At 32.9% G+C, this 14,475-nt stretch overlaps 1 protein-coding gene across 9 annotated transcripts in view; it reads right to left on the minus strand.

Moving 5' to 3' along the window:
* Epb41l5 (erythrocyte membrane protein band 4.1 like 5) overlaps positions 1 to 14,475 on the minus strand; it is a 131,887-nt gene that overhangs the window by 93,981 nt on the left and 23,431 nt on the right. For all 9 annotated transcript variants that reach the window (XR_010050760.1, XM_063258938.1, XM_063258939.1 and 6 more), the window contains exons 4-10: positions 6,773 to 6,815; positions 6,042 to 6,120; positions 4,502 to 4,546; positions 4,297 to 4,349; positions 1,790 to 1,910; positions 1,577 to 1,664; positions 273 to 361 (exon numbers count right to left, since the gene is read on the minus strand). Coding sequence is in view for 8 of the 9 variants with exons in the window: in XM_063258938.1 (XP_063115008.1) it covers positions 273 to 361; positions 1,577 to 1,664; positions 1,790 to 1,910; positions 4,297 to 4,349; positions 4,502 to 4,546; positions 6,042 to 6,120; positions 6,773 to 6,815 (518 nt within the window). In the remaining variant the exon portion in view is untranslated. The remainder of the gene's footprint in view (positions 1 to 272; positions 362 to 1,576; positions 1,665 to 1,789; positions 1,911 to 4,296; positions 4,350 to 4,501; positions 4,547 to 6,041; positions 6,121 to 6,772; positions 6,816 to 14,475) is intronic.

The raw sequence follows: 14,475 nt of genomic DNA on the forward strand, positions 1-14,475 counted from the left end.
TCTTAGGGTTTAAATCCCAGTACTGCAAAAACAAAACAAAACAAATATATAAAAATAAATACGATATTAAGACATATTTCGATGTAACTCGAAACTAATGGAAAAAATTCTATAAATTATCTCTAGGGAGTAAAACTAAAAAAAGGACTGTGACAGGAACAGTTGCTTTCCATTTACAAGCTTTCCATAACTGCTGGATTTTCAAATGTGTTATATATTAATTCAATATAAAACAAAATAACAGTAACTATCCCTGAATTAATTCTGCTTACCAAAAAAATAATCCAATTTTGGTCTCGCCTTCAAAAACAAGGACTCCTGTTGGCGTGAGTCCTAAACTATAGTCATTCCCATCTCTAGCCTAATTTAAGGAGAGAAAAAATTTAGTTTAATTTGCATCAGTTTTCACATTATCATTTAACTTTTTAATTTCATTTTCACACTGACTTACTATAGACAAGATGATATACAAGGTATTTTCAATAATTAAGGCATCCAAATTCATATTCTTTGAGGAATTCATGAATATCTCTTTTTTTCCCCTAAAGTAACTGATAAACTATCTACTAGTCTCTTATCCATGATGAAATAAATTCCAAATTCTCAAGGGATGCTTGAAATTATGGGTAACACATAACCCTACAGATATTATATTTTTTCCTACACATGCATACCTATGATAAAGTTTAATTTATACTTTAGGTACAGTGAAAAGTTAGTAATCAAACAGAACTGTAACAGTATACTGTAATATTAATGAAATTGCTTTCTCAAAATAATATTTCTAGAATTTTCCATTGACTATTTTTGGACTTTGGCTAACTGAAACCATGGAGTAAAGTAAAACCACAGATAAAGGATGACTACCAAGGTTGTAAGGTATTTCCTTCAATAAAAATGGGTAGGTAAACTCCCATTATCAAGAAACACCTCTTCAGATTCATCCCATATTAAATTTACCATTTAAATCAGAAGTCCAGAAAAAGACTGCTTTCTTAGAATTATGCTGTTGGTTAAGCTAGAAATAAATCACTACCCAATGTGTTTTACAATTATCAAAATCCTTTCAAGCTTTAAATTTTCAACTTTGCTTCCTGAACTATTTTAATATTTTAATAGTTAATAGATAATAGTTAATATTTTAATAGTTAATAGAATATTGAGCTTAAATGATATAAGATAATATGAAATGAAAAAGATTTTAAAGTAGTTTTAAGGGCCAGAGATATCGTTCAGTGGTTAAGCACTTGCATGGCATGTACAAGGTCCTTGGTTTGATTCCCAGCCATGTGCACACACACTGTGGTCAAAAAGCTAAAACAAAACAAAACTTCTCACAGTTAGAAAAGTAACTAAGAAACACCTATGTATTTTGCAAGTTATGGTAATTTCTCTTCTAGTAATGAAGTTTTCCATTTCAGCAGAGTTCAGTATTTTAATCCGGGCTTTTTTATTTTTACCAAAGTGCCCAGTGTTAGCCTATGCAACTCCATGGCCTCCACCATACTGTATAATTCAAGCACAGAAAATTCCAGAGAAATGCATTCTTTAAAATGTACAATAACACAGTGCTTACCTTGACTACATGCATATCAACCCCATACATTTCTAGCCATTTGGCTTTATTCAAATAATTGGTTTCAGCTTGTGCAGGTGTCTGACCTCTGAAAATTAAAAGGTAATATTTTTAAAAATAAGCATAAATTTAATTTTGTATCAAAGGTAAAAACAAAAGAAAATGAAAAATGACTTCCGTGTAGGTATTAGGAAAATATGATCAAATAAATACCTGTATTCCTTCCATTTCTCAAAAATAGCTAGTTCCATCTCTTCAGTCTGAATGGGCACAAACCTGAACTCAGAGACGAGTTCAGGAGTATGTTCAGCAAGATCATAATCACCAAGCTCAGCTACAAATGTAAGTTTCATAAAGTTATATTGAGTTCATTGTATATTAACAATGAATATTGTATCTTTTCTGAAAAATCCTTCAAAACATAAAATTGTTCATAAGATTAATTCTATCCATAATTAAGTTATACCCACAGAATACCATACTATATAATATTTTACATAGTCCATGGCTTCCTAGAATATAAGATTATCAATCCTAAAGAAACATGTGAGAATTATCACTGCCACCACTACTATCCCCACCTCATCACCCCCCTAAAAAAAAAAAACAGTGAGAAGAAACAACAGGTAAAGAACTGAACGATGCACATTCATACACTTGTATGTGCCTATCTGTGAACTGTGAGTTTAGGGAGGAAGGGAAAATACATATCTGTTTTCTTCCCTTCTTTCCTCATAAATCTTTGCAGTGCTAGAGACTGAGCACAGGACCTCCCACAGTTTAGGCAAGTGCTTTATTATTGAGCTACAAATAGCACCTATATTCTATGCTTGCAATTTTTTCTTTTAAGGAGAGAAAAAAACACATGAACTATCTTCATATAATAAACAGTAATGGGTAATCAATCATAATTAAATTCTTAATCCATATGGCACATGTATTTATTAAGCAACACTGTGAGTTAAACATTTGTTAAAGTATACAAAGACATATGAATAAGATTTTCAAACAAAATATATTCTGGCTGTCTTGAAACTTACACAATGAGGCACAAACAATAAATGGGACAATCAGTAAATGGTATAGTGAAAACAGCTTTATAACAGAACCAAGTAAGTTTTTAGAATTAATACTCTCCTATGGGAAACAATATAAAATGTAAGTACACTCTCAAATAACTATTTTTGACCTAGGAGTGCAGTGTGGTGGTTAGAGCACTTTTCTAGTATGCATGAAGACCTGGGTTCAATCCCCAGCAGCACCACCCCCAAAATGCAAGTATATACTCTGATCATTACAATGCTAGAAACACAACATTCTTAAGCTAGTTAATGACTTGATATTATATAGATAAGAAAAGAAGTTTTAATTTGGAGACAGACTAGGATAATAAATGGCAGTAGGCAGAAAATTTAAATCAATAGAAAATTTTTGAAATACAGAAATGTTCTCATCACCAGTTCCTATTATCAACAAGAAAGTATGCTTTCTTTAGTAACAGCCAAACAAAATAAGCAAACATATTAAGTTTACATAAAACATAAAATTTAGTCTTATTTATACAATGGCAAATTACTACTGATCTTAGTTTGAGACTAAAGATAGAATCACTAAATATGCAGAGAATTAAAGTCTTGATCATTATTAAATATTTTTATTCTAGACCAGTAAATGTGAATCTTTTAGAGATAAGTGCCAAATTGTGACCCAAAATCCACTTACTTATTGCAAAGTGCCAACACTATAATTAAACCTGAATACCAGGCCAGGGATTTAGCTCAGTGGTGCAGTGCCTGTGGGAAGTATAAGGTCTCAAGTTCAATTATTGATAAACCCCTCAAAAAAAAAAAAAAAAAAAAAAAAAAAGAAAAAAAAAACTGAACATTGAAAAAAATACAGAAAAAATAACTCATATTAAAATCTGCTGTCTTAAAAGAAAAATACAGTTTTCCAAGTATGGTGGCACATGCTTGTAATCCCCACATTCAGGAGGCTAAGGCCAGAAAATCACTGCAAGTTTGTGGCCACCCTGGGCTGCAAAGTGAATTCAAAGCCAGCCTGAACTACACAGTGAAACCTTGTCCCAAAAAGACAAAGACAAAAACAAAACAATTTAACACAAGTTCCACAGGTTTGCCATCACTGTTCTAGTAAACATGGAGATATTCCTAGGAAAAAACTTTTTTCCAGTGAACAAGGATAAAAATTAAGTTTTTTTTTGACAATATCCAAACCATTTTCTAAAGAAAATTTGTAAAGTAATAATATTTAATCAATGTAACAGGGTACAAAAAAGTAAGCTTTTCATTAATCTCATTTACTAGAGTAAACTTTAAAATGGCCATCAGGAACTCTTAAATATACAGCACATAAGAAATTCTTTCATGGGTTCATTTCAAAATACCATCTGCCTTCAGCAGTAATTTTCTTGTATCCTACTGCATTTTTGTAAAGGAAAATATTAGCTGAGAGCCCAATCATAACATTTACTGATTTTTCCTGTAAACCTCAATTTTTGTTTGAAAACATTAGAAATGGAAAAGAGGCAACCATAAGAAAAGGAATAAAACGAATACAAAGTTCTAAAATAAATAAAGAGTTGCACATTGATACATGTTTATATAAAAGGTGTTTCTTTTCTTGCAAATGATTTGACTCTTCAAATTTTTACAAAAAACAATTATGTTTTAGGCTTAACAGTCAACACAAGAACTGCTTACCTTGTAGATTATAAGCTGCCAACTGCACTGCTGTATCAAATGGACATTCTAATCTGAGATCAAAACACAAAATTGTTAAGTCAATTGTATAATCATTTTAAGATAAATAAAAATAACACATATTTGTTAGCCATTTCATTTTTATAACTATGAACTTATTTTCACATTTTTCAACCACTCTAGATATTTGCTCAACAATACTCACTTTCCACTGAGAATATCTTGTTTTAACTGAAGAACAAATAAATACCTAAGAAAAATGAAAAACACAAATGAATAAACCAGTAAAAAAAACCCTTGCCCTTTTGATTTGAAGACATTTTTCACTATATAATTTTATCCACAATAAAGTACATAAAGGAAAAAATTTGGAAAAAGGAGCAATAAGCCTTGGAGGATAGAAGCATGACAAAAATAAGCTGGCCACATAGTAGGTAATACAGTAACTTTATGAGAAAATGCTTAAAGCAAATTATTGAGAAAAAGCTTTGTATCCTAACTTTAATTAACACATCCTTCTTATACGTGAAGAGACACTACATGGATAGATTCTTGGACAACAGTTATAATTTCATTATCACGTGTTCAAGAGAGAACCCTTCCAAAGGAACCCTCTGACTCAACTTTTTCATTTAATGAAGATTACATGCATATGTAATAGAGTCAATGAGGAAATATCAAGGAGGCAGAATAAAATAAAGTGTGCGCAACATAAAGTTTATTCAAATCAGGATATAACATTTTCATTCACTGGTGGCATTTTAATGAGTAAAGAGTCAGGAATTAACTTGAATGAACATTCAGAGGCCAAAGAGATTACTTTGTATGTCCATAAACATGATACTGCAATGTACTGAAACCCAAGAATCCTGTTTAAAATCTACGGGTTAACAGTATGCTTAAAAGAAAAAACACTGGCAAATAAAAAAACCAAAAACCACCTCATTAGTCACCTACAGAGAGTACTAGGGAACCAAATATTTTGAAAATAAATGAAAGGACAGAATCATACACTTAAAAAACACTATTCCAGCCAGATGTGGTGTTGGGAGTACACACCAATAATCCTGGCATTCTGAAAGGCTGAGACAGAAGATCATAAATTTGATCTGGCCTAGGCAAGTTACTGACTTAGTGAGACATTGTTCCAAAATAAAAAATAGCTGGCACGGTGGTAGTATGAGCCTGTAATCCTAGCACTCAGGAGGCTGAGCCAGGAGGACTGCCACAAAAAGACCAGCCTGGGCTACATAGTGAATTCAGGCTTGTCTAAACTATATAGCAATTCCCCATCTAGAAAAATCATAAAACAAACTGTTATGGTTTGTGTCTATGTGGCCCCTCAAACCTCAAGCAATCACGGGTGTGGCCCAATCTAACCTTTATGATTGGTTTGTTGCCTAGCACTGGGACTGACAATGTGGGTGCTTCACTAGCCCAGGGGCAGAGCCAACATACAATGTCAAGACAGGAAGAAGGCGTGTCTTGCCTCTATTGCTCTGTTCATACTTGCTGTTTGCTGCCGCCATGCCATCCTGCCTTGGAGCCAGCTGAGTATGAACTGAAACCCCCAAAACTCTAAGAAATAAACCTTCCTTGCTTCACTTTGGACATCAGGTATTTTGTCTCAATGAGAGAAAAGTAACTAAGACACAAACAAACAACAAAATAAAAAAATAGAAGAGCTAGAGATGGGGCTCAGTGCAAAGACCCTCGGTTCAGTCTCTAGTACAGCTAATTCTTACCGGGTTAGTTCTTCACGAAGGTTGTTTGGCTCTGAGGAATAAAACTTAACTCGAAGATGTAGGCAATAAGGAGAACCAACTGCCATGAAAAATAAAAGTTTAGTTTCTATTTAACTAATACTTTTCAGCTAGTAAATCTGTTGAAAAGCTATAGAAGGACAGAAGATAACAGGTTACTATGGCTCAAGATAGATCACAACTTCAATGTTACACAAAAACAGCAAATTTAAAAAACATACCAACCATCTTATGACACTATCATAAATATCTGTCACCTCAAGAACAGCTCTAATTCCAACAGTTCAGGGCCAAATGCATCAAATAAGTCTTTACTGTACAATCCTAACATCCTTGAAAACCAATCAAGCTGAATTTTCTTAAGAGCACTGAGATATGCTCAGATTAATAACTGGTCAAGAATAATTACCCCACATACTTTCAAATTCATCTCAGCTAATTCACTAACCTCTATATTCTCTTGTCTCATCATTTTGTAAACACAAGAGTTGAGGTTCCCTGGAATTTGAGACTACAGAAGGACACACTGAGTTATGGAATGCATACTAACATTCTTTTCTGACTGTTCTCAGAACATTAGAATGATTTTTAGAAAGCAGAGATGCTAAAATAATCCAGGCAAAACCAATTTTTTAAATGTCCTTATTCTCAAGAGACAGTTTCTAATATATTTGATTTCCATTTTCTCTACAAATATCTTGTTTATAACTTACTTTTTACTTGTTTTTTGATGCTTTTTGTACCATCCAACCAATGCTGAAAACAGACATAAGAAATAGTTAATTAGATGAAAGAGCTTTAAAATTTTAATTGCTAAAGGTTATTTATCATCATGCCTTTGTTGACAACCACAATGAAATACTTCACAAGGGAAAAACCAAAGGGAGTAAGCAAATGACTATCAGAGAGAGAATGAGAATGAGTGAGAATGGAGATCACTCTAACATTCATGCTAAGTTTATGACATACATAAAAAGAATACCTAAAACCTGATATGCAACTTACTAGAAATATTTTTCCTGTCTTCAATTACCATGGTAATAGTCTAAATTTTGTCCTTAGTTTTTCTCCTGCTCTCAAATAAAAGAGTCTCAAAACTGTTAAAAGTTAAAAAGGGCTGGGGATGTGGCTCAGTGGTAGACTACTTAACATGCATGAAGACCTGGTTTTCATTGTCTGCACTGTATATATAAACAAGCAAATAATAACAAATAAATAGAAAAATATTTTCATATTGCAGAGCCTGGTTTATTCTTAAAACAGAAATGCGATTTATGGACAGATTATAATGTAAGAATCAGATGAATTAATCACCTGCATTTAAAAAAGCAAATACTACTCAGAAGTAGTACTCTCTAAAAGAGCACGCAGAGTAAAGTTAGACTTTTCTCATGACCAAGGCCCTATCTATTAAGAAGCACTCTTGTCCCTTTGCACTGTAATCAGCAGATTTCTGGTTTTAACAGTGACAACCTTCTTATTTATACAACCTCTTCATTATGAAATGCCAATGAACAAACAGACCTAAAAATCAATTCCAAATACCTTTACTCATATTCGCAGATCATTTTCCCTCATATCATTGTTATTAGTAATCCTTTTATATCGCTAAATCCTAACAGTGTCAACACTCACCCAACTGAGATATACATGACTGAATTATCTTTAGCATGTTTTCAATTCCAAAGATCCCAAAGGAAAGGAGTGTGCTTGTGCTAACCAGTTCACACAGCAAAGGAATCCAGTTTCAAAAATCCAGATAGGCAAAGAGTAAACAAGGCTACATTGTTAATACAGTTTTAGCAGTTTGCTTTTCTTGCCAATTATTTGCCTAGCCTCTCCTCTTCATTCTCTCTCAACATCCAAAATGAAATTCTCAGAACTACTAGTGTGCCAGCAGTGTCTTTCCACCTTGAAATAAGATGTTAAATAAACATTTCAAAGGGCAATTAAATACTGTGCAACATTTTCTCTGGATTCCAAATTGTGTAGACTATTTAGCCATCTTTTATCTTTTAAAAGATTCAGCTGGAGATTCACTTTAAGCCTCTCTCAACCTAGCAATTGTTTAAACATCCCTTCATATTAATAGGACACAAGCATACCAGCAGGCAGAACACAATTCACTCTTACTAGTACAGAAGAACAACAAATTGTTCATCAATCCTTGCACCAAAATCCAAAAATTCTAAACTTAATCCCTGTCCCCAAAAACCTACTACAGCCAAAATCAATCATATACATAGTGTAAGATAAAACTAGTTTTCATGCCCTAAAATGTTCTCTTCGGAAAACCATGGACCTCGGAGCTGCCCTATCTTCAGGTTTTATCCCTTATGATGCAGTAAAAACCTCTAGGTGGTCACAGAAACTCTGTTGCTGCCTTGATAGCTAGGGATAGTCTCATACAATTGTGAGTACAAATAAGCACTACCCTTCCAGGATGCAATCTGACTAGACAGAATACCTCAAAAGTTTATGTACAGATTTCACAATTTATATATTTAATAATCTATATATTTAATAGATAATATTTAATATATATTTAATATAACATATATTTAATAATTTATATTATATTATATATTTAATAATAATGAACTGATTAAAATATTTAAATATGAGCACAATACAGCAATGAAAAAGAATGTAAGCACATACTTAAGGGACTGAAACATTATTTACATTATATTATTTTTTAAAACGCATGCTATCTATATTCACTGATGTTGCAGGTCTAAAGCCAGTGGCCTGATTCAAAGGATGGCAGTATGCAGTGTAACATCTATAGGGGATCTCCTTATGAGGGTAGTGGCCCTTGTTAATTCCCTACTGTCTTGTTTTGAAGTCCTGTATCATTTTTATTGTTTTGTTGGGCTGGGTTTTGTTTTGTTTGATTATTGTACCTGATGGCATGAGCAGCTATTTCAAAGATAACAAGATATATAATGGTAGCCTTTTTTTGTTTTTGGTACTGGGGATTGAATTCAGGATCTTGTGCTTGCCAGGCATGTGCTGCACCACTGAGCTTAATCTCCAACATGGTAACCATTTTGGATTTACTATTATCTTGTTTTGAAGTCCTTCATTGTAGTCATTGTTTTGTTCCTGTTGGTTCTACTGTTTTGCCGTGTTTGACTTTTACTATGTTGAAAGCATCTGCAGCAATTTTGAAGATAGCAAGAAGCATTATGGAAACCATCATTGATTTCCTGTTCTGAAGTCCTGTATCACTTTCATTGGTTTGTTTTCACTGACTTTGTTCTGTTTTGTTTCGCTCGATTTTATTCTCTTTAAAATTAAAAAAAAAATGATGCTACAAAGTATAATTTTGCACTTGAGAGACTGAGGCAGGACGAGGATTGCTGCAAGTTTGAGACCAGCCTGGGCTACAAAGTGAACCCAAGACCAGCTTGAAATGCATAGTGAGACTCTGGCTCAAAAAGACAAAAAAAAAAAAAAAAAAGCATAATTTGGTCAAAAGATACAAATTTGCATGAACATGCATTTTCTTTCATATGGAAATAATCTATAACAAAACAGTAAAAAATGTTACCTTTAGGTGATTGAGACTGCTAGTGATATTTTTTTATCTTTGTGCTTTCCTGTATTTTCCACTTAGTCTATAATGAACATCTATCATTTAACACAGTAAGTAGGAACTCCTTTATTTTAATACCTTATATAAGTTCATATGGTTTAATACTATAATAATATTAAAAAGCATATGGTCAACCATCTCCCCCAAAGCCAATATACCACATGTTCTCCTCACAAGATATTACAGATTTCTTTTGCTAACTACAAACAGAATAAACAAAAAATTTTAACATCGGGGTGAAAGTAAAAAGTGAAGAATATTTATGATAGACTAAATACAAATTAAACATAAATAGAATAAACTTTGTGGAATATAAGAAGGAAATATTAATATAAGATCACTTACTAAAGTATTTTTAGATTAGCTAAATTTAGTTAAAACTATTTAAGACTAGACTCAAGAATATATTAATTTTACTCTGATTCATATCCTACTATCCTAGTGAAAAGTACACTAAATACAAAATCATCACAGTAAGAAAAAGGCCCAGAGGTGTCTTTCAGGCATACATTTTAGTCTCTTTTGTAACTATATGTAGCAGCTTCTAGTATCTGCACTCTTAAGACATTCGAAACTCAGATAAAGCATCAAAAACATTTTAAACTGAGATTTAAGAGCTGGGGAATTCTGGGTGACATTCTTCTGGGGAAGGTCTGAGTTCATGTTTGCATATTCTCAAGTCTGTTTTCTTTCATCTCCTCCACATTCCAAGACCAGAGACTGGAAAATACAGACAGGCACTGATAGTACTTTCCTTGAATCAGTGTCTTTAAGAGGTTGAGTTTAAATCACATGAGAAGATAAAGGTGAAAGTGTACACATAGATTCTTAGTGCTCAGTATGAAACTAATTAGGTTTATACCATACTTTTAAAAGGAAACAAATTCCTTTCTAATTTTGTATTTTTAAAGTTTATTTGATAATTATATATCGAAGACTAAGAAAAGCCACATTTATTTCCACTCTTCTAAGGTGGGTATGGAAGAACAATTATGCACTTGTCTGCCTAAAGTATGAATAGTATATAATGATAAATACAACAAACGTAACTAAAACTAACAAAAAAAAAATCACCAAAGAAGCTTCCAAAACATTAAAATACACACACTCTCAAATCAGATCCTCCAACCAAATAAGTCTGTAAACAGCTTTCCAGTGATCCCTGCCTTTTAAACACATACATGGTTTACAAAGGAAAAGCACCACTGACTCGTTCTCAAAGAGCAGCGCTCAGAGCAGAGAAATGTTAACTATCTTTCAAAACAATTACTTCAGCAAAAAAATATTTCCTTTGTAAGCAGAGGCTTATGTCCTAAAATGAATTATTTTAAAACACATTTTAACATTTGCACGATGTTAGAAAATGTTAAAAACCTTTGCTAAGAAAGCAGGGAACTAGTGCACTTTTTATCATCATAATCTAACTGAAACCCCTTCATCTTCGTGGTCTAGATTTCATTATGTTTTTTTTTTTTAGTTAAAAATATGCTATCAGACATTATGAAAGAAGATGTAGTCTAACTCTTCCTGTATGTTATTAGTGTGCTTCTCTTAGGATCTAAAAAGGTCACACTTCAAGCTCAGCATAGTGGTGGCATATGTACACTATCAGGACTTCAGGAGGCTGAGGCCAAAAGGCTCCCAAATTCAAGTAATTCAGCAACTTAGTGATGTCCTGTCTTAAAATTAAAAAGTGAAAAAGGACGGGGGTTGTATCTCAGTACAAAGACGCTGGGGTTCAATACTCAGTACCAGGAGAGGAAAGGTTAAATATCCAATGGGGACCAGGGATTATACATTAACTCTCCAGAGAGGAAGCATATTATCTATTCCACAGATGCACTTTAAAAGGAGTTTACTACCAAAACTGCATGGCATCTCACCAGTTTTTGTACAGTATTGTCTCATTTAACTGCCAACTTCAAAATATGTTTTACCATACAAGAGGTAAACACATTTCAAGAACTTTGTAAAAGTTTGTTAGAGCTTTAACGTAGATATGATCCAAATTTATTTCCCATACTGTTCACTCCCCCATGGAACTTAATTTTGTAATAAAAGTACAGTAAATGCAGTTATGCAAACGAAAGTCACAATAGTTTGAAAGGCAGAGAAATTATCACTGATGGCATATGATTGGGTTATACACTAGAATTATACATAGGAATAAACAACATGTTAAGCGTATATGTGTATATGTTACACACATTCAATATACAAGGTTAACTGTAAAAAGACGAAGAAATTGAGTCTAACAATAACTTTGCTAATTAACTATTCAGGAAAACTGGTCTTTTTGCTAATCTGTGATTGTTTATAATTTGCAGCTAGTAATATTCTGAAGTTGGACATCTTTGTCAATGTGGTGAATTTTTAAAATTTTTCTTAAAAATATATTTGGTGGAATGGAGTTATCAGCACAAATAGTGTTATGCCTTTTCATGGCATTGCCAAATTAAACTTTGTATTATCACTGTGTAAGAGTAATATGTTTGGGGCTGGGGATTTAGCTCAGCGGCATAAGCGTCTGCCTTGCAAGCAAGCAGTCGTGAGTTCAATCCCTGGTACCAATAAAAAGGAAAAAGACCAAAAAAAAAAAAAAAAAAAAGTAATATGTTTGCTATTACCTACAGTGTTGTTTTAGCTGTTAACTGCTACAAAGTGCTATATTATGAATATTTCTATAATAGAAGAAATACAGGTAACTCATTGAATTTATGTTGTTGAGTAATTTCAGGGGGCAAGAAGCAATACTTACTTTCCTAATTCAACCTTCAGAAGACTCTTCAATGAAAAAGCTTTTTTTTTTTTGTCAACTGACATCTAGAGATTAGATTTAAATTTAGGTATTTTGATTCTTCTTTTGTTTTGTTGAGATAAGGTTTTGCTATTTATTTCAAGCCAGGCTGAAACTCACTATGCAACCCAGACTGGCTTCAAACTGTGGCTTCATTAATTTGTTAATTTTGCTAATCTCCATGATGACTATGTAACAGACATACTTATTTTTTGATTGATATACAGTGACCAATAAAGTGAACTTTGGCACCTTAATCTCACATAAATAGATATTCCATATATTCAAAGGTAAACCGCAGTATGTAATTCCCTGGTGCCATCTTACCATGCTTTTTCCCGACTGAATTGCATAGTTATGTCAACACAGTAAATATGACAAAGCACTGAGTCAACTTCGTTTACACCAACTTCCTGGCTAAAAAATCCAGTTGACTCTATCAAGTTCATTATCTTTATTAACTTAATGAATGGTTTATCAAATACCAATTTTGTTTATGGAATTCAATCTGGCCTCATAACAAAATAACTGAAAATTATGTCTAGGTTGCTATGTCATAGAACTTGTAAATGAGTCAGAATTTAAGATTTTTAGGTATTATCTACATTTTTATTACCTTTTATCTAGCAATTGTTCTTTCAGTTAAACTTAAATTATTTTAGTACAGCAAAAATACAATGAAGTGCTGGGGGTTTAGCTCAGGAGCGTAAGCACCTGCCTAGAAAGCTTGAGGTCCTGAGTTCAATCCCCAGTTAAAAAAAAAAAAAATACAATGAAGTAAAATCTATAACCTTAATGCCTAAATTTCTGGTTACTAAGGGATACACTACAACTAAAAAGAACACAGATAAAATATTCTAATCCTAGGGTCACCCAAAGTTTGTTATGATCAGAAAAAACATATAAAATGATGGAAACAATCACTATAGAGGGCCAGGGATATAACTCAGTTGAACAAGGCCATGCCTAGCAAGCATGAGGTTGTGAGTTCAATCCCCAGTTCAAAAAAAAAACCCAAAGAACCAAAAAATCACTATGGAATCTAGTAATTGCTGGCATTAGCCAAGAGCCAAATACTAAAATTAAGTAATGGCTGCATGTTTATGTTCTTCCACAAACCTAAATATTTTAAGAAATGGATCAAAAGTACCTAAAACCTAAATCAGATTACTTTTGCCTCTTTTTCCACATCAACCTTCCTTCAAAATCAAAAATTCAAATATACACAAATTTTTCATCTGACTAGAGGTTTCACTCATTTTAAAGTAAAACCTGAATGATGACAAACTTAATAACCAACCAACTAACCAAATTAGTACTAAATCAACCAAACTTTATCAAACTAAATGGCAGTTCTAGAACTGAATTCAATAAACACTATATATTTTCTACATCTGGACAACAGAGTTAAACAAGACTTTTTTAGTGAACTTATTTAGTTTAATAAAACATAAGTAACAAACACTAATAAGAAAAATAAAAGAAACATCTAACTATAATAACACTGTCAAGAAATCGGAACTCTGGCTGAATGTGGTGATGTATGCTTGTAATCCCAATACTCTAAAGGCTAGGGCAAGAGAAGCACAAGTTTAAGATTAACTTGTGCAACTTCAGCAACTCAGCCGGTATCTCAAAATAAACAATCAAAAGCCAGGGGTTTAGCTCAGCCGCACAAGCGCCTGCCTAGCAAGCGTAAAGTCTTAAGTTTGATTCCCTGTACCAAAAAAAAAAAAAAAAAAAAGAAAGAAAAAAGGAAAAAAGAAACAATAAAAAAGACTGGGGATAAAGTTTACTGGCAACCCCTTGAGTTCAGTTTCTATGATCCCTGCTCCCAACATCCACACAAAGAAGAAAAGGGAAAAATAAATCAGAATTCCGAAATTATGGGAAATAGCTTTGTAATAGCATAGTTAGGATTTCTTACATATATGTGTATACATGTGTGCACATAACCAGTTTCTTGTAAAAACAGAAAAATCATACTGCTTTATCATCCAGTTAACTACTTATATCAC

This window comes from Cavia porcellus, unplaced genomic scaffold (assembly GCF_034190915.1).
Source record: "Cavia porcellus strain 051 isolate PalLab524CR breed Dunkin Hartley unplaced genomic scaffold, mCavPor4.1 scaffold_12, whole genome shotgun sequence".
Classification (NCBI taxonomy): domain Eukaryota; kingdom Metazoa; phylum Chordata; class Mammalia; order Rodentia; family Caviidae; genus Cavia; species Cavia porcellus.